Source organism: Passer domesticus, chromosome 5, assembly GCF_036417665.1.
Source record: "Passer domesticus isolate bPasDom1 chromosome 5, bPasDom1.hap1, whole genome shotgun sequence".
In the NCBI taxonomy this organism is placed as follows: Eukaryota; Metazoa; Chordata; class Aves; order Passeriformes; family Passeridae; genus Passer; species Passer domesticus.
Genome location: NC_087478.1, coordinates 68,744,939 through 68,766,239, shown reverse-complemented (window position 1 = coordinate 68,766,239; position 21,301 = coordinate 68,744,939). Strand labels below are relative to the sequence as shown.

The 21,301-nt window shown below is 38.1% G+C and overlaps 1 protein-coding gene across 1 annotated transcript in view; it reads left to right on the top strand.

Moving 5' to 3' along the window:
- Nucleotides 1-21,301, top strand: part of TRIM24 (tripartite motif containing 24) — a 57,301-nt gene that overhangs the window by 30,056 nt on the left and 5,944 nt on the right. The window contains exons 4-15 of the mRNA XM_064420820.1: nucleotides 1,887-2,019; nucleotides 3,314-3,430; nucleotides 4,438-4,552; nucleotides 5,193-5,339; nucleotides 9,469-9,586; nucleotides 10,836-11,101; nucleotides 11,733-11,897; nucleotides 13,383-13,562; nucleotides 15,263-15,398; nucleotides 16,470-16,542; nucleotides 17,864-18,029; nucleotides 18,574-18,872. Coding sequence (XP_064276890.1) covers nucleotides 1,887-2,019; nucleotides 3,314-3,430; nucleotides 4,438-4,552; nucleotides 5,193-5,339; nucleotides 9,469-9,586; nucleotides 10,836-11,101; nucleotides 11,733-11,897; nucleotides 13,383-13,562; nucleotides 15,263-15,398; nucleotides 16,470-16,542; nucleotides 17,864-18,029; nucleotides 18,574-18,872 — 1,915 coding nt within the window. The remainder of the gene's footprint in view (nucleotides 1-1,886; nucleotides 2,020-3,313; nucleotides 3,431-4,437; nucleotides 4,553-5,192; nucleotides 5,340-9,468; nucleotides 9,587-10,835; nucleotides 11,102-11,732; nucleotides 11,898-13,382; nucleotides 13,563-15,262; nucleotides 15,399-16,469; nucleotides 16,543-17,863; nucleotides 18,030-18,573; nucleotides 18,873-21,301) is intronic.

Genomic DNA, 21,301 nt, shown 5'->3' with positions numbered 1-21,301 from the left:
TTGTTTTTTGGTTTTTTGGGGGGTTTTTTTGTTTTGTGTTGTTGGTTTTTTGTTTGTTTGGTTGGTTTTTTGTTTGGTTGGTTTTTTGTTGTTGTTGTTTTGTTTTTTTAATTTAACATGTTTTAAACCAATAAATACACATAGATTTTATCTTCTACATGGATTCTGCTTGCAAATTATTGTCTAGACTTTAGAGATCAACTGCAGAAAATACTTCTTTAGGCATTTGGCTTCTCTAGTTTTACTAGAGGTCTAATAAATTGTTAATATGAGCTTTGTTGTTGTATACAGCAGGAAAAGGAGCACTAATAGATTATATATTTTCAGCATTCTGATGAAAAGCCAGCCAAAATTCATGTTTTAGCTAAGTGTCTTTTGAGCTTGAAATGTTTTGCCTTAGAAATGTAAGGGAAGTATATTTTGAATTGGGGCATTTTTTTCTCAGTAGTATCTATGATGATTTGGGCTAGAAGGGACCTCAGGAGATCATCTAGTCCAACCTCCTGCTTCAGGCATTCAGTTCTGAGTTCCAGTTGCTCAGGGCTTTGTCCATTTTGGGCCCTGGGAACCAACAATAGTGAATGTGGTATACAGTACAGCCTCTCTGAGAAATTTTGACTACTCTGTGGTAGAAAAGGTTGTATTTTTCTGTTCATTGAGAATCTCTTCTGTTTCAGTTTTTCCCCCACTGTGTCTTGTCTTCTAGTATCATTGAAGGAGGTTAATAAATGTTACAGAATGCTAACAAACATTCTACTGGTTCTAATACATCCATTGGACTTACATGATTTTTCTTGTAAATACATAATTTTTAGAAATTGTTATATATTATTTTAAATATATGTGTTAGAATATATACTTATTTTCGTTCCACCCTATCTAGTACTAAGAGATAATCTATTGCTCAAAGGGTCTCTTCCACCATGATACTTTGAAGATATTTGCTGTATTCTGTATCCCACTTTCACCCGTGGTTAATCAAAAGTGAGTACTGAGTGTACTTTCAAGAGAGGACAAAAGTGGGTAGAAGTGGCTGATGGACTGTTAGGCTGAACAGGACTTGGTGGTAGGAATGGCCTCAGTGCACTCAGGCCTCTTAGGGAGGCAGTTTGATGGTGAGTTGGAAAGAATTTTGACTGAAAGATACCGATCTGAAAATAACTTCTTCCATATTTTTGGAAAATTATTAAATGAATGGGTATGGAAAAGAAACCGTATTGATCTGCAGTGAAGGATGGGTTGCAGTGTGGAGCCAGTTTTCATTACAGGCTGTATAATCCTTATGAACTCAGTGTCCAACCTAACTCCTAGGAAATCAGGCTTAGTCAGTTAAATTGTTTAAAGAAACAGATTCAGTTTCTGCGATCTGGTGGTGTTTCCTGCACCCTTTGATACTTGCTCACTGGAATCTGAATAAGACCTCTCACCCATTTAGAATAGGGTTCTGAAGGGAAGTTCGTATTTCCTGGCTATTACATTCTGTATGTTCTACACTTTGAATGTCCATGTCTTGATGTCCTCAAACCCCTTTCCACCAAGTGAGCTGAGAAAGAAGACAAAGCACAAATTAAGTCAATCATCTCCTCATCTCCATTTAAGAAAGGACTTGCTGATTGTGCAATGTCTTTTGCAGCTGCAGGAGTACTGGCTACTCCTTTTGTAAATAGTTTTGTGAGGCCAGAAGAGATTATGTTAAAATAGGTTGTAGACATTTTCCCTTAGAGAGGGTGCTAGCTCCTTGCTTGAGCAAGAAGAGTGAGACATTGCAGTTTGAGCTTATGGCTGTTACATTCTCAGTGGGGGACCTGATACACACCTGTACATCTAAGGAAAAACAGGAGAATGCAAATCTTGAACCAGTACTAACATCTTCCTTTATTCAACAGAGGCAGTTGGTGTGACCAGTCAGCGACCAGTGTTCTGCCCTTACCACAAAAAGGAGCAGCTGAAGTTGTATTGTGAAACCTGTGATAAACTGACCTGCCGAGACTGTCAGTTACTAGAGCACAAAGAGCACAGGTATCAAAGCAAAGTGTGTATTTTATCCATCTCACTCACAGGAGTGTGAGGGTAGCCTGAAGTAGACTCAGGCAATCTAGTTCTAGCTGTATAGAGCACAGTCAGGTGGAAAAAGTGTAAACTAAAATTTTCTGCTCAGACACAAAACTCACAAAAACCAGAGATTGTATCCCAAGGAATGTGATTGATGAGTGTCTGTTACGTTTAGAATAAAACCTAATTCTTCCTGTTGTTAATCTGGTGACTTGAGCACAAGACCTTTTTTACAGTAAAGTTATTTGGTCAGAATTTGTTGCTATGTAGCTCTTCAGAGAGTCCTTAGAAAACACAGGGGCTGCGTTATGCAACTGTACACTTGTGTAATTTCTCCATTTGTCCTTCAACAAGATTATATAACAACATTACCAAACTGTTTCAGAATGGAGAAAATGGGAATTCTTTTTTTCTGTGAAGATCTCTTTCAGAGGAAGAGTTAACCTACAGTTTGGCTAATACTTTGACAACACTGTAACACTCAAATCTTTGTGTTGCTGTTCTTTTGGTCATCCCTTACTGGTCACTGAAGCTGAAAAGCAGAATTATATACAACTTCTGAGTGCAAGGCAAAAATCTTGCTGGTTAAAACATACAGTCATGTTTTGGGGCAGATGCACTCTGGTTAAATATTAATATACTTGCTATACCTGATGCAACCACCCAAAGAGCTTGCTTGCCTGACCAGGTGAACGTCAGTAGGTGGAGAAGTGTTGGCCACTGTTCACTGTTGCTCCTTGGAACAGGTTAAACATTGCTCTTGCAGAGTTGCAGTCTTCCTCTTTTATTCTCCTTTTCTTAGGATTTATATCCCTTTTATAATGTGCCACCCTAAAGATTTTGGTTCCTTGATTTAACATGTTACCAATTTCTACCAACTCAGCAATCTCTTCTATTGCTGCATCCTTGTCTTACATGAAGTAATAGCTTACCTGCATTTTCACATTCAAAGTGATAACTACCTCAAAATATTACTTTTTTTTTTGGCTAAAATTAGGCTATGTCACACAATATCCTTTTGTATTTATGAAAATTGTAAATTCTTACTCCAGTATGACAGGAAATAGACAGTAAAATTAAATGTACTATCAATTAAATATATAAGCATTTGCTGACATATGTTTCCATGATGACAGTTAAGTTTCGGATTTGAGCAGTTCTTTTCTTCAGTTAAAGAAGTATTATTTTGTAGGTCACTCTGCTTTTTAGCAAGTATGTAACACCTTTTACATGTGTAAATCCTCACTTCTTTTTACTACAGGTACCAATTTATAGAAGAAGCTTTTCAGAACCAGAAAGTTATCATTGAGACACTAATCACCAAATTGATGGAGAAGACTAAGTACATAAAATATACAGGAAAACAGATCCATAACAGGTTTGTATTAGATTATGAGTTAAAACTGACAGAAGGCAACTTTACGTATACTTTACATATACTGTAGTTTCTTGAAATGTTTAAGTTAGTGTATTTTGTACCTCCCTCCTTTCATTCTTCCAGAAAGAGGGATTCTAAAGTTTACTGTAGTGACTGTTGCCTATTCAGTATGCTTGGTTGTGTTAGGTAATTCTTCTGCTCAGCCTGTGGACTTAATGGGCAGCAGTTGCTTGGGTGCAACAAAACAACTTGTGCGACTGTAGAATACAGTCTTAAATGCTTCCCCACCATCAGCACATTAATTTTCTTAGTGTAGATCCCTCTTAGAAAATGAAAGGTTATGACTCAAATTTTCATAATGTTTGTGACATGTATTTGAAGATTTATGTAGTACTTTTATGCTCTATTCACTGGGTACTACAAACCCAGGAGAAAAATAAATCTGTACAATGCAATCTGAAGTGAGCCTTTGTGGCTGCTCTTTCAGCAGAGTTCAGGGGCAGCACTACCCAGGGAGATTCAGCACTTTGGGATGCCAAGTGTGGCTTGAACTCTTCCTTCATCTTTGCAGTAGAGGTTTCCCCAGTATAACATGAAACTGTGCTGTTGTGAGTTTGAGCACTGCTGTAAAAACAGCTAAATTAGTGCCATTCTACCTTAGATGGAAATTAGACTTAAGCAGTTTTGATTGGCATGGACCATTCCAGAAACGTGACAGAACTCTGAAAATCAACAATTTCAATTACAATGAGCATTTAATATTGATAGATGTCAGAGTTATGGCATTAGAGTTTGCTACCAGTTAATTAATTTTATCGTAGGTCACTCTTAGTTACTCTATTTATCCCAGTAATTTTCCTGGCTATAAGTATCTGATGATACATGTATTAATTGGTGCATATGACCAAGAAGTATTGTAGTCTAAGCAACAGATTCATTTTTTAATACTGTTTAGAGGATGGGTTTATGAGCTAAAGAACATTATTTTCTATACTGTCTACTTACAGAATTCTTGAAGTGAATCAGAATCAAAAGCAGGTGGAACAGGATATTAAAGTTGCCATATTTACACTGATGGTAGAAATAAATAAAAAGGGAAAAGCTCTGCTACATCAGTTGGAGGTAATTTCATTTCTATCTTAAGAAAGAAAAATTTCAATCTTAATATTTTCTTCTATGTGTTCACATTACAGTAAATTTCTAGCATTAGTCCCCTGTGCATATACTGTCATGATTCCAAAGTGGAGAGATGTCCTATACAACTACTTGAGCAAGTGGGGTTTTTGGTGGAGGAAAGTTTGGTTTTTGAGTGGTGGCCAGTTTCTTTCTCCATGCTTTTGCAATTCCTAATTCCACACATCATGCATGAAAAGTGTTCTATCAGATTTTTTCATAAGTTCAGTAATCCGGTGTAGCAAATCACAGAAGAGAACTGTCTAGAATGGGTACCTGGAAAAATAATATCTCCAATTGTGTTTTAAAAAGAGTGTGTGTGTGTGTGTGTGTGTGTAGAGACACACGCATACATATATATATACAAATATATGTTAAAAATGTGTCATTAGCACAGACAGTCCTGATATTTTGAGTAAATGTGTACTGACTTTTCTGTTTGTTCTGACTTTGCTGCATCAGGGGGCAGGAGTCCTTTTTAGAGGAGCTAAGTGAAACCACTGTGATCATTGTGAATTACTAGTATGAAAGTTAATGCCTTTTAACTGTAAATTGAACCTTTTGACTGGAACTGCTTTTCTGCTTGCAGACTCTGGCGAAAGAGCACAGGATGAAACTTCTGCAGCAACAACAGGAAGTGGCAGGTCTCTCTAAACAGCTGGAACACGTCATGAATTTTTCCAAATGGGCAGTTTCCAGTGGGAGCAGCACAGCACTGTTGTACAGTAAACGTTTGGTATGTTAGGAAGACAGCTCTGTCCGTTCACCTAGAGACTAGGGTTAAGTCAGATATGCATGCACATGCTTGTCTGGAGTACTGGGTATTAGAATTTTTCATGATTTTCTACTAATTGGAATATTTATATATGGTTGTTGTGGTCTTCTCTTAAACATAAATACAGAATGTTTCTATTAATTTAGCTCTCTGGTCATGGTTCTCTCCTGTTACAATACCATAGAACTACTGTAGATCTGCAGAAGTAGGAACAACTCCTTTTCTGTGGGTTGAAAACCATGGAGCCATGAAACACTGGAAAAAATGTTGTGTGGCCTACATCATCATTGTGCTTCTTTACAATATTTGCTACAGCATCTGAGTTCATGAAGAACAGTATTTGTATATCACAGTGTCTGGTATCAGGCGTTTTAATGTAAATATTACTGTATGTCTTTGTTCTGTCAGGTTCATCTCCCACTGAAAAACTTTCAAAATCGATAAAAATTAAACTAAGGTTTTTGTTTGTCCATACAAACAATTACAAAGCTAAATATTTCATTGTTATAATGACCCTTAAGTTCTGAGTGCATGTTTTCTGACTAAGCTGAATGTTCATGATGGACAGAAATCCTAGAAAATTTGAAAGAAGAAAAACAACCCAAAAGCTTACCTTGATTTTTCCAAAGATTACTAGTCTGTACTTGCCTGATAGCAGAAATCTGGGGCAATGTTGAGGAAAGATGCTAGATGCTTGTTTTTTCCAATTCTTACCTATGTCGAAAGTTAAGAAGGAAGTGAGTTTTTTGGGAGGTTGTGGTCAAACCAATCAGTGCTTGGATTTTAATATTGCCACCTGGTTTGGCCACTGAAGGTATGGATGCCTCTGAGAACACAGGGCGTTAAAAGCAAGAACTCCCAGGAACTCTCTCTCTTGGTCTTGGTCATTGAAGGAGCTCAGAGCTCCCCTGCCCATTTGGGGCTGGGTGGGGAGGGGAAGCCCTGGGCCGGAGCCTTGGGCAGAGGAGGGGGGTGAAGGCTCTGAAAATGGAAGGGTGGAGGAGCCCTGAGAGGCATCGGGCACCCCCCATCCCCTGGGAGAGAAGATAGAGAGAGCCAGAGCCTCTGCTGCCTTGGGGTTTGATATCTGGCAGCACGGCCGGCCAGAAGTGAGGGATGCCATGAGAAGATGCCCGGCCGCTGTGGGAGTTCTGGGCAGACAGAGGAGAAGATTTTAACCCCTTTCTAGAATAATGGGAACCTTAAAAATACTGTTCCTCCTGAATCTGAATGAGGAGAGAGAGATTAAGCAGTGGGCAAGTGTGATGAAAGTGAGTACAAGTGAGAGATGTTAGAAGAGGTGAGAAGAATCCTAGGTGAGAGGAGATGATGGAGTGGCCTTGAGCTAGAGTCTTTCTTGTATGGCCATGGACAGACCCATGTTTTTCCTGTGACACAGAGACTGTATTTAGGGGGAGGCAATGCCTTGAAGCCAAAGAGAGTGCGGTGAAGCAGTGGCGAGAACAGAGACAGCTGAGGAGGGTGTGAGATGCCCTCTGTCTCTGTGGAGAGGAAGATCTCTGTTCATGAGGCCCCTCGGCCCCTGGGGGTGAAATCTGGGGGGGACTGGTGTCCCAAAGTTGAGAGACTGCTGCTTTTGGAACTGGGTGGAGCATCCTTAAACAAGGAACCCTAAAAGCAGTCCTGGTCCATGTGCAGTGGTGAGAGCACTGGACATGGAGGGAAGAAGTCACGAGGGCACATGTTCTCTGAGCAGTGCCACGGAAGCACAGGAGGTTTCAATTGTGTTTCCGGGGGAGGCCTATGGTGCAAGGGGGCACTCCTCTCTCCCTGATGGACTTGAGAGTTGATTATTTGAGGGGTGATGATGGACTCAAAAATTGATTATCTGAGAGATGGTGACGGTGTGGAAATCTTAAGGTGTTATTTCATGCTGTGGAGGAAAAGGGGGGAGGAGGAGAAATGTATTTGGAGGGTTTTCATTCTTAGTTTTGTGTCTGTTCCTTTTTAGATGTTCTAGTTAAAAAAGTTTGTTTCCCTTATTCCTATGTTGGAGCCTGCTTTGCTCTGTTCCTGATCACATCTCACAGGAGCCACTAGGGAAAGCGTATTTTCATGGGGGCACTGGCATTGTGCCAGCCTCAAACCATGACATTGGTTCACAAAGTTTTTTTCTTTATTTTCTCATTGATTAGTTGAGAACCTATCAGGGTATTTGGTGGGGTTTGTTTCGGGTTTGTTTGTTTGAGTTTGGATTTGTGGTGGGGTTTTGTTTTGGTTTTTTTTTGGGTTTTTTTTTTTTTTTTTTTTTTTTTGTGTGTGTGTGTTGTTTTTTTGTTTTGGTTTGGTTTTGTTGGTTTTTTTTTTTTTTTTTTTGGTTTTTTGATACCCATTATTGATAGTGCAGGTTATAGCAGAATATTAGTTGTTTTTATCAACTTCAAGTAGTTAAATTCATTTGATCTGCCTTATACTGCCTCAGCCAATCATATTTTTTTATTTTAATTGAATAGAGAAAAAGGGTATCAAACTGAGTCATGTTGTTTATAATTGCTTAGTGTTGCCATCAAGACTCTGCTACACGAGTAAGAAAACAAATTGTGTTTCAGACATCTTAATCATATAAACATTAGGCAGCTAAAAGAAAGGACCACCTAGCCCAGAAAGCCTCAGGAAATGAAAAGTATTTTTCAAAAGAACAGATTGAGCTTTAGAAAGTTGGTGCTGCTTGGGAGCTGAGTAGATAACCCATCTGTGGGCATTTGGAAAAATCTATTTCCAAGGAGTTTTGCATAAGAGGAGCATGTGAGACTTTTGCTCCAGCATATCCAGGAGAGAGGAAGGAATGCCAATCAGACTTAAAGGCAGCATTAGAGCTTGGGGGCTGTACTCTCAGGCTGTACTTTTCACTACTACTAACACGAGGTAACCAGTCAGGAGTTTATCTACAACACATGTGTGTGCACAATAGTAGGAAAATCGTGGAGCAAACTATGACAGGAACTGTGTGTGACCAGTACTGGTAACAGGACAAAAGCCTAAAATTTCTTTAGTGTCATCTACTTGATTCTGGCAGTATACACAAAAATCCTAAGGAAATCTCTATCCAAAATAATAATAATAATAATAATAATAATGCAAGTAATTTTTTTCCATGGTCATTTAAAAATCTTTAGTCATGTTAAATGTTTTTTGAGTATGGTCTTAAACTGACCTGCCTAAAATTGAAATAAAAAAACTTGTGTCATTTTAAACAGTTAAGATGATTTCGCCAAGTATATATCTTTTCCAGGAAATAATCTGTCACTCAAGAAAAACAAGAGTTGAACTCCTCAAGTTTGGTGTTTTGTTTTTTTTTTTTTTCCCAGGATCTGCTGTGTGTGATTCTAAAATTAGTGCCTGTTATATTTTGGTATATCAGTTCCTGACATTTCTAGTGAAACAACTGCAAGACAACATTTTCTTTCTAGGCACTAGATAAGTTGTGAGCATTTGGTAGAATATTCTCTTGTGTAATCACAGTCCAGTTCTTTGGAACCAAGGCATTTGAAAAATCTGAAAATATCTGTGAGTCTGAGTTTTCAAAGACAGTTTATTAAAATCTGTTCTTTGGCTGTCTGAAGAAAACTTAAATTTAGTACAAAAGAAAATTCCCTCAGATCATGCTTGTTGCCAAACGAATGGCATACTTTGAAAGAAAAATGAATGAGCTAAAATAGATTCATGGAGGAAAAAACATCAATGGTTGTGTAAATCTTAGCTTCAGTTGCAAGTAGTTAAAGTCATTGAATATAATGGCCAAGTTTTTAGAAGGATATGTATTTCTACAGGGAAGAATTGTTATTTTTGTTTAGGCTGTAGCTAATTCTTTTTAAAACTACTTTAGGAATAAGGGAAAGATATTAAAAATACCTCTTTATTTGTAGCTTGGATAAGTTTCTCTGTCTTTAACCTCAATTCTCTAGAGCCTTGTTCATGGGGTTTTTGATAGTGGGGTTTTTTATTGATTGCTTTGTTTGGTGTGTGGGGGGGTGTGGGAGGTGTATTTTTGGGGTTTTTGTGCTGTTCAGATACATGGCTCTGGCTCCAGAGGAGAAAAAAAAACGCCTTGTTTTTGTTCTTGTTCTAGATTACATATCGACTACGGTATCTCCTCCGAGCAAGGTGTGATCCTTCCCCAGTGACTAACAATACCATCCAGTTCCACTGTGATCCTAGCTTCTGGGCTCAGAATATTTTCAATCTAGGTGTGATACATTTTTATTAGCCTTTTAGTATCTTGATCCTATTTTGAAAGCAGCTTTCTTTTTGTGACGACAGCCTCTGCGCTATTCATTTCTTCATTTACTCTGTTAAATGTATTTCCCTAACTGTGAGAAACATTTAAAGTGCATTGCATGGGGAAAAGTATTATTTATGAATACTGTGATAAAGTATTTACAAACTTATATTGTTTGAATGGTATATGTGATGGTGAAAATAGCAGCTTTCAGTTTTCTGGTAAATACTTCTAACTTCTGACTTCTAAAACAAGGAAGGCAGTTTTTAACCTTATTTCACATCCAAAGAAAGGGTTCCTGCTGTCAAACAGCACTCCCAGCTCCTTTCCCGTGGGACAGCTTTCAGCCATGATGATAAGCACCCTAAGAACTCAACAGCTTAGCAGGAGGACTTAAAGGTTTTAGAGGTCTTTCAGGATTTTGACTGTTGTGGTGCTCCTTTCTCTCTCCACTGTTATCTTGGTGGGCATTTTTGTTTTTCTGTCATGTGCAGAAGGCTTTGTGAGACATCTGTGGGACATTTTCTGCTTTTCATCAGAAAGTGTTCTCTCAGTGTACAGAGGTGCAAATGTGTGATTCTCTACAATGTTAGAGACAGAAAGTGTTATGGCAGTTCTTCAAAGCAAACAAACTCCTTTTCCCAGACATGAGGACATTGGATGGTAGCAAGGAAATTCTCCAAGTTCCTTCTTTATAAATAATTTTCTTAGAGACAGGAATTGAAAGTGAAACATGTTTCCAGAAACCAGCTGTCAGCTGTGTGGTGATAACTCTGAACTGCTGCTCAGCTGTTTGTCATGAGCTGACTTTTTCCTGTGTTTGGTGGACTCTTTTTCTTGTGTATATTTATTTAATGAACTTCTGAAATACGGTCCCTTACATTCTGAAAAGTGCTACAATAGAAATGGCACCTGTATAGACCAGTGCTGGCGTTCTTGTAAGACTTAAAATAATAGATAAAACCAAATTATGTTTATCAATCTAGTTTCAGAAATCACAGCCATAAGGCCATTTTGTTTATGATCAGATATGTTCAGTTTCTGTAGATAACCTAGATATAAGAACCAGTGAAGAAAAATAAAGTCTGAGTAAGGAAACAAATTACTTCAGAAATTGTTTTTGAGTTCTAGTCAGGCTGCATGTTGCTGACAGTGTGATGGCATTTCTGCTAACTGCCATACTTCCGTATTGATTTCATTTATTTTGGTTAAAATAGGTTCTTTAGTAATTGAAGATAAGGAAACTCCACCACATATGCCCAAGAGCCCTGTGATGGAAGCAAACTTACAGCCACCAGGCAGTTTACCTCCCAACCAGCTCTCCAAGTTCCCGACACAGATCAGCTTAGCTCAGCTCCGCCTCCAGCACATGCAGCAGCAGGTCATGGCTCAGAGACAGCAAGCTCAGCGCAGAGCAGGACCAGTAGTTCTGCCAAACCCAAGAATGCCAGGAGCAATGCAACAACCTCCTGCTTCTCATCAGGTAAGTTATGACTGTTTTCAGAGTCTCTTTGTTCCATAGCACTGAAAGAGAAAATAAAGTAAGATAGGAAAAAAAGGAAAGCACTTAAACCTAGATACATAAGTTCAATTATCATCATCTTCAGCACGTAGCTATGTAGATGGTTTAGAGGACATTTTCTTTACTGAGAAATGAGTGGGCATTTTAAACTTGCCTTGCAAAATGCAAGGTGGCACCCAGTCTGTATTTATTCTTTAAAAAAATAAAATCTTGTTGTATCCAGCCACATACAGTGCTTAGCAACATTTTTGTGTTTTTGTCAAGTGATCAAAAAGTCAATGTCATTAATTTTTTTGCTACATCTATTTTGCATAACACCCAATGATTCTCTCATGTTTCTTTCAAAGTTGGAAACACTCTCACTGTCTCTTGTTATATCTCTTCATATAATAAAATAACTCAAAACTGTCTACTAGGTTTTAACATTGAAATTCAATGCTTTTGATCATTCAGATAAATGGTGTGGTACTATTTATTTGCATATAATTTAGGAGGAGTTTCAGAAGTTTAAAAGGACTGATTAGTAAAAAATATGTGGAATATAGAACAGATCTCAGCTAACCTCAAAACTGTTTTTATTGTTTTTATGCAGGCACCTCCACGCTTGATTCATTTTCAGAATCATAGTCCCAAACCCAATGGTTCAGCTCTTTCTGCACAACAGATGAGATTTCCCCAAAATCAGAACCTACCAAGGCCAGCAGTGAAGCCCAACCCATTGCAAATGGCATTCTTGGCACAGCAAGCTATAAAACAGGTAGAGTGTATTTCCCTTTTTACTCTCCATTTACAAATTAAACATCAAATGTGCCTTCTATCATCTTTTGCACTGCACTTCTAGAGTGCTTTTCAATAAAAACAGTGATTACATTATTTTTCTATTACAAGATACCCACAGTTTTCTTAATGAGGTAACTGTCAAGTTGCTTTCATTTTGACAGTTCTAAGCAGCTGAAGCAGTAGGGAGGTGAGGCACTGTGTATGCTGTGCAGGTGTTTCATTCTCTTACTTGCTGTTGCTGTGCTTTCTGACCATTTATCCAAAACTTAGCATGCCCATGGTCTGCACACTGCAGTCATTGAGAAGACAAATCAGAAAATCGTAGTTTATTTTAATGATAGTGACTTCACCAGGAGCCAGATAAAACTTTGACTAAAAAGCTAGAGCTGCCATGGTTCCCTAGGGTATGGCAAATCTGAACCTTTGCAGGTGAAGGGAAAAAAGAGAGTCCACAATTGTGACATCTCTGCTGAGTGAGACTGATCAATGCCCAGCTGATCAGCAGCTGAACTGGGGCAGAAGTAAACACATTGGTGTTTAGGAAGGCTCATTTTATTAAAAAGCATATTATTACCACACGAGTTGCTGGGTGCAGGTAAGCAGGAAAGAATCAAACAAATCTGTGACCTGAAACGTGGGGTAATACCAGTTATGTTTGCAATGCTTATAATGTCAGAGAATTAATTCAACTAAATGGAAGAAAGCTGAACAATATCTAAGAGAATTTGTGAGAATAAAAAGTCAGTCACTTCTATTCTGTGTATCTGAAAAGAAGACTGGCCTGTTTAAAAGCCTTTCTTTCAAGCTACCTCAGAATTCAGTAATGTCTTTATGAAACTAGAGGCCAGTAAATAGAATGACTGACTAAAAAGAAATTGAGCAGAGTCTGATTTTGCCTGCAGTTGCCAGGAAATTCCATTAAAAACTGCATACATCTAGATGAGAAAGAAATTTAATCTGACTTGACTGTGCAGTTCATATCATGGTGTTAAATGTATATATGGGTGGAGATCCAGTCAGCGTTTCAAATTCTTAATGCCTTTATGTTGTTAAGGGAACATCAAAGACTTCAAGGCGTGCAGGTTTATTTGGCAAAGCACTGGAGCAGTTGTGCATTCACCCTATTACCTGTAATGCTTTTATTTAACAAAAACTGTTACTTTTCTTCCACAACAGCGTCAATGAAGCATGAAATATTAATAGATACTTAACACTGTGGTATACCTTTGAATTTAAGGATTTGCATTCATTTCTTCTAGTCATAGTTTTCAACTACTTGTCATCTTCCATTTTCTTGTGAGATTGGTTCTTGAAATGAGATAACTTCAGAGTAAATCAGGATTTTATGTTTGAAGTCAGCTTCCTGAACTAAGCTGCTGGTTTTATCAGTATATTCAGTTAGATGTGACCTGTTGCAAAGAAAAAAAATGCTGAATTGTGGATTTTTGTCTCTTCTCTTTAGTGGCAGATTAGTAGTGGACAAGCTTCATCCACCCCTTCAACTGCAAGCAGCTCAACATCGACTCCATCCAGCCCCACAGTCACCAGTGCTGCTGGATGTGATGGGAAGAATTATGGTCCCCCGGTGATAGATCTGAGTTCCCCAGTGGGCAGCTCCTATAATCTGCCATCTCTGCCTGATGTGAGTGCAACATAGAGGCAATGTTTTAAGGATTCTATTTAAAGTCTTAACGTTTGTGAGAAATAGAAACCTTTTAGACTGAAATTCTGTTTGTCAAAATGAAAGAGTTCTAGGAAGTAAACAATGCAGAGTTGCCTGCACGTTGCTGGAAATACTCAGATCTATTCTGGGAGACAGCTGTTAGGACAACTAAGAAAAGTAGAATTACAATTTGTAATTGTAATTGGGCATATTTATTTGTATGCTGCATATTTTTCTGCAGTACTCATAATGATCCTTACAAAATCCTTGTAAAAATGTGTTAGCTTAGCTTTCGTTGATAGCAGTGGTTTGCTGATGTCATTTCTGGTAGATTTTTAACGTTTTTAAAATCTATTTTTAACTTATTAAAAGAGCTGTCTTAGGTAGGTATTTTTGGTCAGCATACTGGATATATTCCTTATGTCTCTTCCTTTTGGTATTTCTTTTCTTCGTATATTCTCTAACATGCCTCTGAGCTGGTGATAGAGCATAGTAAGATCATAATTTCTTAACCTTCTAAGCTCCTCTTTTATAGTATCTTCTGAATAGTACATGTTTGCCAGAGTTCCATGTTGGAGTTATTGAGTCTTAGGTGATTTTATTTTCCACATAACTGCCTAACCTGTGTTTTGTGGTCTAAGGTTTGTAGATATCTGAAGTGTCATTGTTTTCTAGTCATAGCTTGCTGTTACTTCCTTTATCTCCCATCTGCGCTTTGTTTTTACCTACATACTGTGTGTTTTCTTTATTAAAATGGAGTAAGTACATAGACTATAGAATCACAGTATCTGTTAGACTTAAAGGGCGAACTACACAACATGATTATAAAACTGAGTCTGTGAGACATTTTAGCATATTTATTTCTGTGCACAGTATTATGAACTCTTCTACTTGTGTGTGATTTGAGTTCATGCTTTCAAGATACATGGCCCAAATCACTGTAAATATGCTGACCTTGCGAAGGTCGCTGCATCAACTTTGGATACATCTTATCAAACGTTATCTTACATATTGGAAGAAACCAGACATTTCAAAAAGTCATTCCTCCTTATCAAACCAGAATATGTAGTTTTTACAGAAAGTTAGAATGCTGCTTTGGGAGCCCCTGGAAAAAAGTTCAGTTGTCTGGCCTGAGCCATGGTGGAAAGAACAAGTGTTGGTTTGCTGTTTCCATTTTGAGTCAATATGCATGGCTCCTGTCCAGAGGGTATGTGGGACAGATGGGATTGAGTGTCCTTTGAGTTTCTTCCAGTCCTGTTCAACACCTATGGATTAAGTTTGTGTATAGCATATTATATTTTCAAGAGTATTTAATGTGAGCAAGTCCAAAGAAGGTGTGGAGATAAACTTACTTCAGTGTGTGAAAGCTCCATGTTTGATTTAAGCCTTCTCTGTAGCCTGTGGAGAAAAATTGGCACCTACAGAATTATCTGCTCTTAAAATGAAGCGCTGTCTGGATTTGGCTATTTAATTTTCTTTTTAGGGAAAGCAGGATTATATGTTTTAAAGTAACCATCTCACTTTTGGATGGGTAAAATTTGGTGAAATGCATTTTGGTCTTCAATTTCAAAATAACAGCACAGCAGAGGCTTTTTGGTTTTGTTTGGTTTTTGTTGTTTTGGAGGGATTTTTTTCCCTTCCCAACACTAACTGCTTCCCTTTGCTTCCCCACCTTTTAGATTGATTGTTCAGGAAGCATGACATTGGATAATGCTGTAAGGAAGGATGGCACTCTAGAGCAGAATCAGCCAAAACTTCCTTCAAACAGGACTGTGCAGTCACCAAATTCCTCAGTACCATCACCAGGCCTCTCAGGTAATTGAATGTGGTGCAATTTAATATTTAAGTGGTGCAATTGAAAAATCAAATGTGGCAGTGTTAACACTGATATCAGAATTAATTCTGTTTTATATTAAACATGAGAAATAAGAAAGTGAACACAAAGTTGTAGAAACCCTAGTAAGAGGTAGAGATAATATTTTAGCATTGTGATCAAAAGTTAAGCATACAGATCTCAAAAACAGGGAGGGCTAAAAAAGGGTAGATTTTAGCAAAGTGGATAGAAATCCATAGGAAAGTGACACACTCAGGTGTGCAGATTAAAACCTAGCAGCTGTGGTAAGACACAAGTATTTGAGAAAGTGAGAGAGGATGTAACAGCAGACTAGAAATGGTGCCTTGGGTGGGTAGTGCAGCACTGACACAGGATGACCAGAGAAGTTACTGTGATGGGTGGCTGAATGTGGTATAGACCTGGAGGATCCGGGGGATTCCTGTCACCATGTTGGTGGCCCAACAGCTGGCAGCTGACCATTCACTGACCTGAGCTGTGGGAAGGCTATGTGAGTGGGAATTCCCAGGGAGCACTCACGCAACGTTGGTGCGCTCGCGTGGTGGTCCCGCATTCCTGCGGGATAGCAGAGACAGCAGGTAGTGCATTCACAAGCAGCACTAACAGCCCACTCAGGCTTCTCAGGGCTGCTGCTCAGCAATCTGCTTCGCAAGGCTTTTGGCTCTCTGGGCCCCAGGCCTTTGGTCTCTCTCATATCTGTCCCCCAGACTTCTTCCTGCTCACCAGCTCCAAGTTTCCTGGCAGTTCTCTTGAGAGATCTGCTTGAATTTAATAAGACAAAACAGCCTGCAGTGATCAGGTGGAGAGGTCCGCCAGGCAAGGTACTCACCCGTCAGCCTGCTTGCATATAATGGGCCCTTTCTTAGTCCTCTTTCCCTCTGTTATCTCATGCCTCTCATCCTTTCATGAAAATGTATTAAATGAGATATTTCTTACTGCAGGAGAAATTTTCCTCAAAACGTGTACTTCTCTGAGTCGTATCTCAGGCTTGGCACAGGCCTGTGTTCTGTTCTAATCTGATCCTTCTGTCCTAGGAGGAATCAGTGTGACAAATGTACACCCTCCAATTCGTTCACCCAGTGCCTCCAGTGTTGGGAGCAGAGAGAGGTAAGGAAAGTGTGAGAGAAGAAAATGTAACTTCCACCTCCACAGAACATGCCTCAGTCTCTTCTCTCTTTAATGCATAAAGATGTCGATTTGTTTCACCTCTGTTAACAAGTCAGGCCTGATGGTTGTTACAGCACTCTTTGCATTTAAAAGCAGTAATTTCATTTGTAATGTATTAATAAAACATCTAAAGATATATTGACTCTGTAAATGATGGCTAGGCTGGCATTATTGAAAGAATACCATTTATAATTTAAGTTTTAAGTTCAGAAAAATCAGCTAAAGGAAAAAGCTGCATATTGAAAGCCTTTGCAGAACCATAAATTACTTCAGATTTAAGGAACTGATGCTACAAAGAGGGTTATTAAGCATTTTCTGCTGCAATACAGTTAAGTGAGCAGTAGCTGTCTATTGAGAGTCTACATAAATGTTTTTATCCCTTACTGATGGAATATTAATGAACAAATATGTTTACACAGCATTGTTTAAAGAATGCAGATCCATTAACATGTTGCAATAAATTAAAGAATACATCTGACATGAGATTAATTTTTCACGCAGAGAAAAATCAGATGATATTCATCCTACTTGAGTTGGAAATGCAGGTGCTTTTTAATCTGGAATACCTTTTCCTCTGTTCCATTTACATGGTAAATTCTGTGAAGGACTCTTATGAACAGTAAATGGTTGTTTGAAGAGTCTACTTGCATTTAAAAATGTGATTTGATGTGCTGCTGCTTGAATTAATTTTGTTAGATTTAAATTCTTCACTTTTCTTTAAAAAGATAAGCAGGTATTTTAAAGTTTGATTGTCCATTCTCATCCTGTTAGGACTAAATACATGAAAAAAGACAGATCTAGTTCTAAAAGTAGGGCCCAGGTTTTGGTGGAGCTGCAAGGCTCTAAGGAAGTTTTCCAAGATAATGTAAATATGTATTTTATCTGCCTTATTCGGTTGTGTGATTTACAATGTTCAGTGGAGGTGCTTTTTTTGTGCATGATTTGAAAGAAACTGAGACAATTTGCAAATTTTGGACTGATGGGTCAAACCATGAGTAATTCTCTAGTTTTGGGTCAAACCATGAGTAAGTCTCAAATTTTAATGATGCAGCCATTAAAATGTTCCCATTTGGTAATGTTTTTTCAGTATACATCAAAGAAATAAGCTTGGATGTTGCATTCCATAAAGAGAATACTACTCAGGATTCAAAGAAACAAAGTAGATTAATATCCTGAGGTCTTGGAAAGCATCAGTGTACAAAATGTGTCCAGTTCTGACTCCCAATTTCATTTTTTTCCTGCCTCTTCTTGTCATTTACAGTTCTGGCTCCTCCAGCAGGCCACCAGGAGCTGATTCTACACACAAAGTCCCTATTGTTATGTTGGAGCCGATCAAAATTAAACAGGAGTCAAGTGCATCAGAGGACTTTGATTTCCCAATTGTTGTAGTGAAGGAAGAGATGGAGGAGGAATCCCGGCCTCGGAATGTAATATTTGCAGCTAGAAAAAGCTCCTTTCTCTTTGGAGGGTATTTTGTATTTATGGGGACTAAAATAATTTACTTGTATTCTGTTGGGAACTGTTTCAGGGGAAAACTAAAAAGCTAAGTAAAAGGAAGAGGTGAAATTCAAAATCAAACTAGTCCTACTGCCAATTAAATTAAATGGTGTGATCAGACTTCTTTCATCTATTGAAAACCTGGGAAATCCAGGAATAACTTGAAGAGATGAAATTTTCAGGTGCTGCTAGGAAGTGTTTCTAGTCATAATGCAGGAATATCCATAAACAAGGTACTAGATTTTTTGCCATCAGAGATTAGTTTTTTATTGGTGGAACAGTAAATAGCCTTTCATAGCTAATTTCTTGTGTTCCTTTGCCTGTGTTATAGAGTGTTAGTAATTTCTGCGTGCATGTAGCAAGTTGTATGGCTGCTGGTATATAAATCTGATATTCAGGTCAGTTAGCACATTTTTAGGGTCATGTAAATTCACATAAATACTGTAATCTGACTTCCTTTGTTTCTTCCTGCAGTCCATACTTACTTCCTTGCTGCTGGATACCAGTCACAACTCCGCTTCCGAGGAAGCTATGCTAAGAACAGATGCACCAGACAGCACAGATGACCAGCCAGGGGCACTGCAGGAGAACACATTCCCTGGGAAAACAGCTTGGATGGGATCCTCCCACGCTGGCGAGGGCAGAAAAGAGGATGATCCCAATGAAGATTGGTGTGCTGTATGTCAAAATGGAGGGAAGCTCCTTTGCTGTGAGAAGTGTCCCAAAGTATTCCATCTTTCTTGTCATGTCCCTACATTGATGAGCTTTCCAAGGTAATTGACTATTTCAATTCCATCTAAAATTGCACTAGAAGACATTAGACTTGTATTGTGAAACCCAGGGTAAGAAGTTTCAGTCTCAGAGGAAGAGCAGTGCCTTCTTTAAAGTCTTGTATCCCAGAGTATCGTTAGTTGGAGAAAATCTGAATTTTCATGAAACTCCAGCTTAATTGTATATTTTCCTACAAAATCTAGTAAAACTCTTCAATTATTTGACAATTAAGCAAGATTACATCTAGGGCATCTATTATTAAAACTGGGACACAGCATTAGCAATCTGTCATAAAATGTTTTAAGGGTGATGGAAAATAGTTTGATTTCTTAAAAAGAATGATTTTTTTTTTAACAAAAAAGAAAAATTAAGACATGTCTACAGGAAAAAAATCTGAATTAATATAGTATTAAATGTATTACTTCAGTGCTAAACATGGCTACACTCCAAGCATGGGATGTGTAGTGACTGACATATTTTATAACAGTCAGTGTTGAAACAAGCATTAGGCTTCCTTGGTTGGGAACCATTGCTCAGTTTCTTAACTTTCAAAATCGAGTCTTAAGTAGATTATTGTTATATAGTACTGGCGTTTGCTTCTAGAATTAGTGTCTTTGATTAAAATAAAGGGCATTTGTCAATGCCCCAGCTTGGAAATGTCATGCAATAAGCTTGTTTGTATTAAAGGATAAAAACATTGGTTATAACATACTCATTGGTTAATGCTTTTATAAATATTAGGTTTTCTGATTAAATATCAGCATAGTTTACTGGTGTAAAATATTTGGATAGCAACTTAGGTTAGCAGGTTGATCATCTCTGTGCTACTCTGAACGGGCATACTTCTGGAAGTATATCTTTCTTTTAAATGCCATTTGAAATGGCACATAAAAATGTTCCTCTTACTTTTTGCAACTTCAATTTCCAGGGTTTTTTAAATTAAAACAATGCTACATTACAGCTTTGTGTCATAAGGAAAAGCCAGTAAGGTTACAGTAAGCACTTAATAAATATTCTTTCTGGCAAGGAAACAAAAAGTAATCTTGAAGCAAGTAGATAACTATGTATTACAAGACATTGTTTCTATTAAAATTAAATATTCAATAGCAAGTCTTTAAAATGCTTTATTTTTTCTGGATCATTCAGTAGAAACTGAGGTAATGAAGTATGAGGGCAAGAGAGCCAAAAACCAATTTGGTAGCAGGTATTCAGATCTGTAAAGGTGCATATTACTACAGGTGCATTGTGTTCCTGGGCTCTAGAGCACATTTAGGTGAAGTTTTCTCCTGACTTCTGATGTATCAGGGTTTTGTTCTCATCTTTGTGGGGTTGCTTCCTTTTTTTTCTACCAACTCTTAAGTCTGCCAAACAAACTTTAGTCTCTTAGCATTAGATCCTTCAAACACACAGAATAATTATGTTATTATTGTGTCAGGGGTGTCAGTCTGCTGCTTTCATGGTTGGTTTTTTTTTCCCTGTTTCAGGTGGGTAGAGCAGTTTCGTAAGTTCAGAGTCACAGAGTGTTTTGGGTTGGAAGGGACCTTTAAAGACCCTCTAACTTGAATGCCCCTGCAATGCTCAGGGACATCTTCAACTAGACAAGGTTGCTCAGAGTCCCATCCAACCTGGCACTGAATGTTTCCAGGAATAAGGCATCCACCACCTCGCTGGGCAACCTGTGCCAGTGTTTCACAGTCCTCACTGTAAAAATCCTTTTCATTGTATCCAGGCTGAATCTACTCTCTTTCAGTTTAAAACAATGTTCCTATGTAGATTCGTAAGGCCACAGCATCTTTTTTCCTTCACTCCAACCTACCACATTCTTCCTGATTCTTGGATATTGTAATGCATCATTCCTCTAATTTGTTTCTTGTTTTATTATATCTCAAGATCTTTAGGTCATAGCCTGTATTAATTTTTGTGTATCAGCCACATCATTTCTGTGAGGCTAGTCCAGGCACAGAGGTGACACTGTCATAAATCACTTTGTGAAGTTAAGACAGTAGAAAGTAAAACTTCCTGAAGCAAAATGCTCATCATTCACCACTGCATGCTAAAACTGGCACACGGTGAAAATATTTGGATCACTCTGAATAGAAAACAGATTTTATTTTTAAATCTGTGAATTCTTCTGCCTTACTATTGAAATGAAATAAAGGGTGCTGTAGAAACTATTTCCCATTTATGAAGTCTCTGTTTATCATACCATACCTCTGGGTAAATACATGCATTTGGTATCTTAACTGGTTATTGCTGGATTCTGTCTACTGTGTGACAATTCAGCCCTCTGGTGGTTATCTGCAAGTGTGCAGTTTCTCTCTTTGTAGAGAACTATAGTAAAAAAATGGACTCTTCATAGTTTTTTTCAAAACTTTTAAGTTCATAAATTGTGTTCAACAATCAGTAGACATAGCTTGCAGAATTAATTATC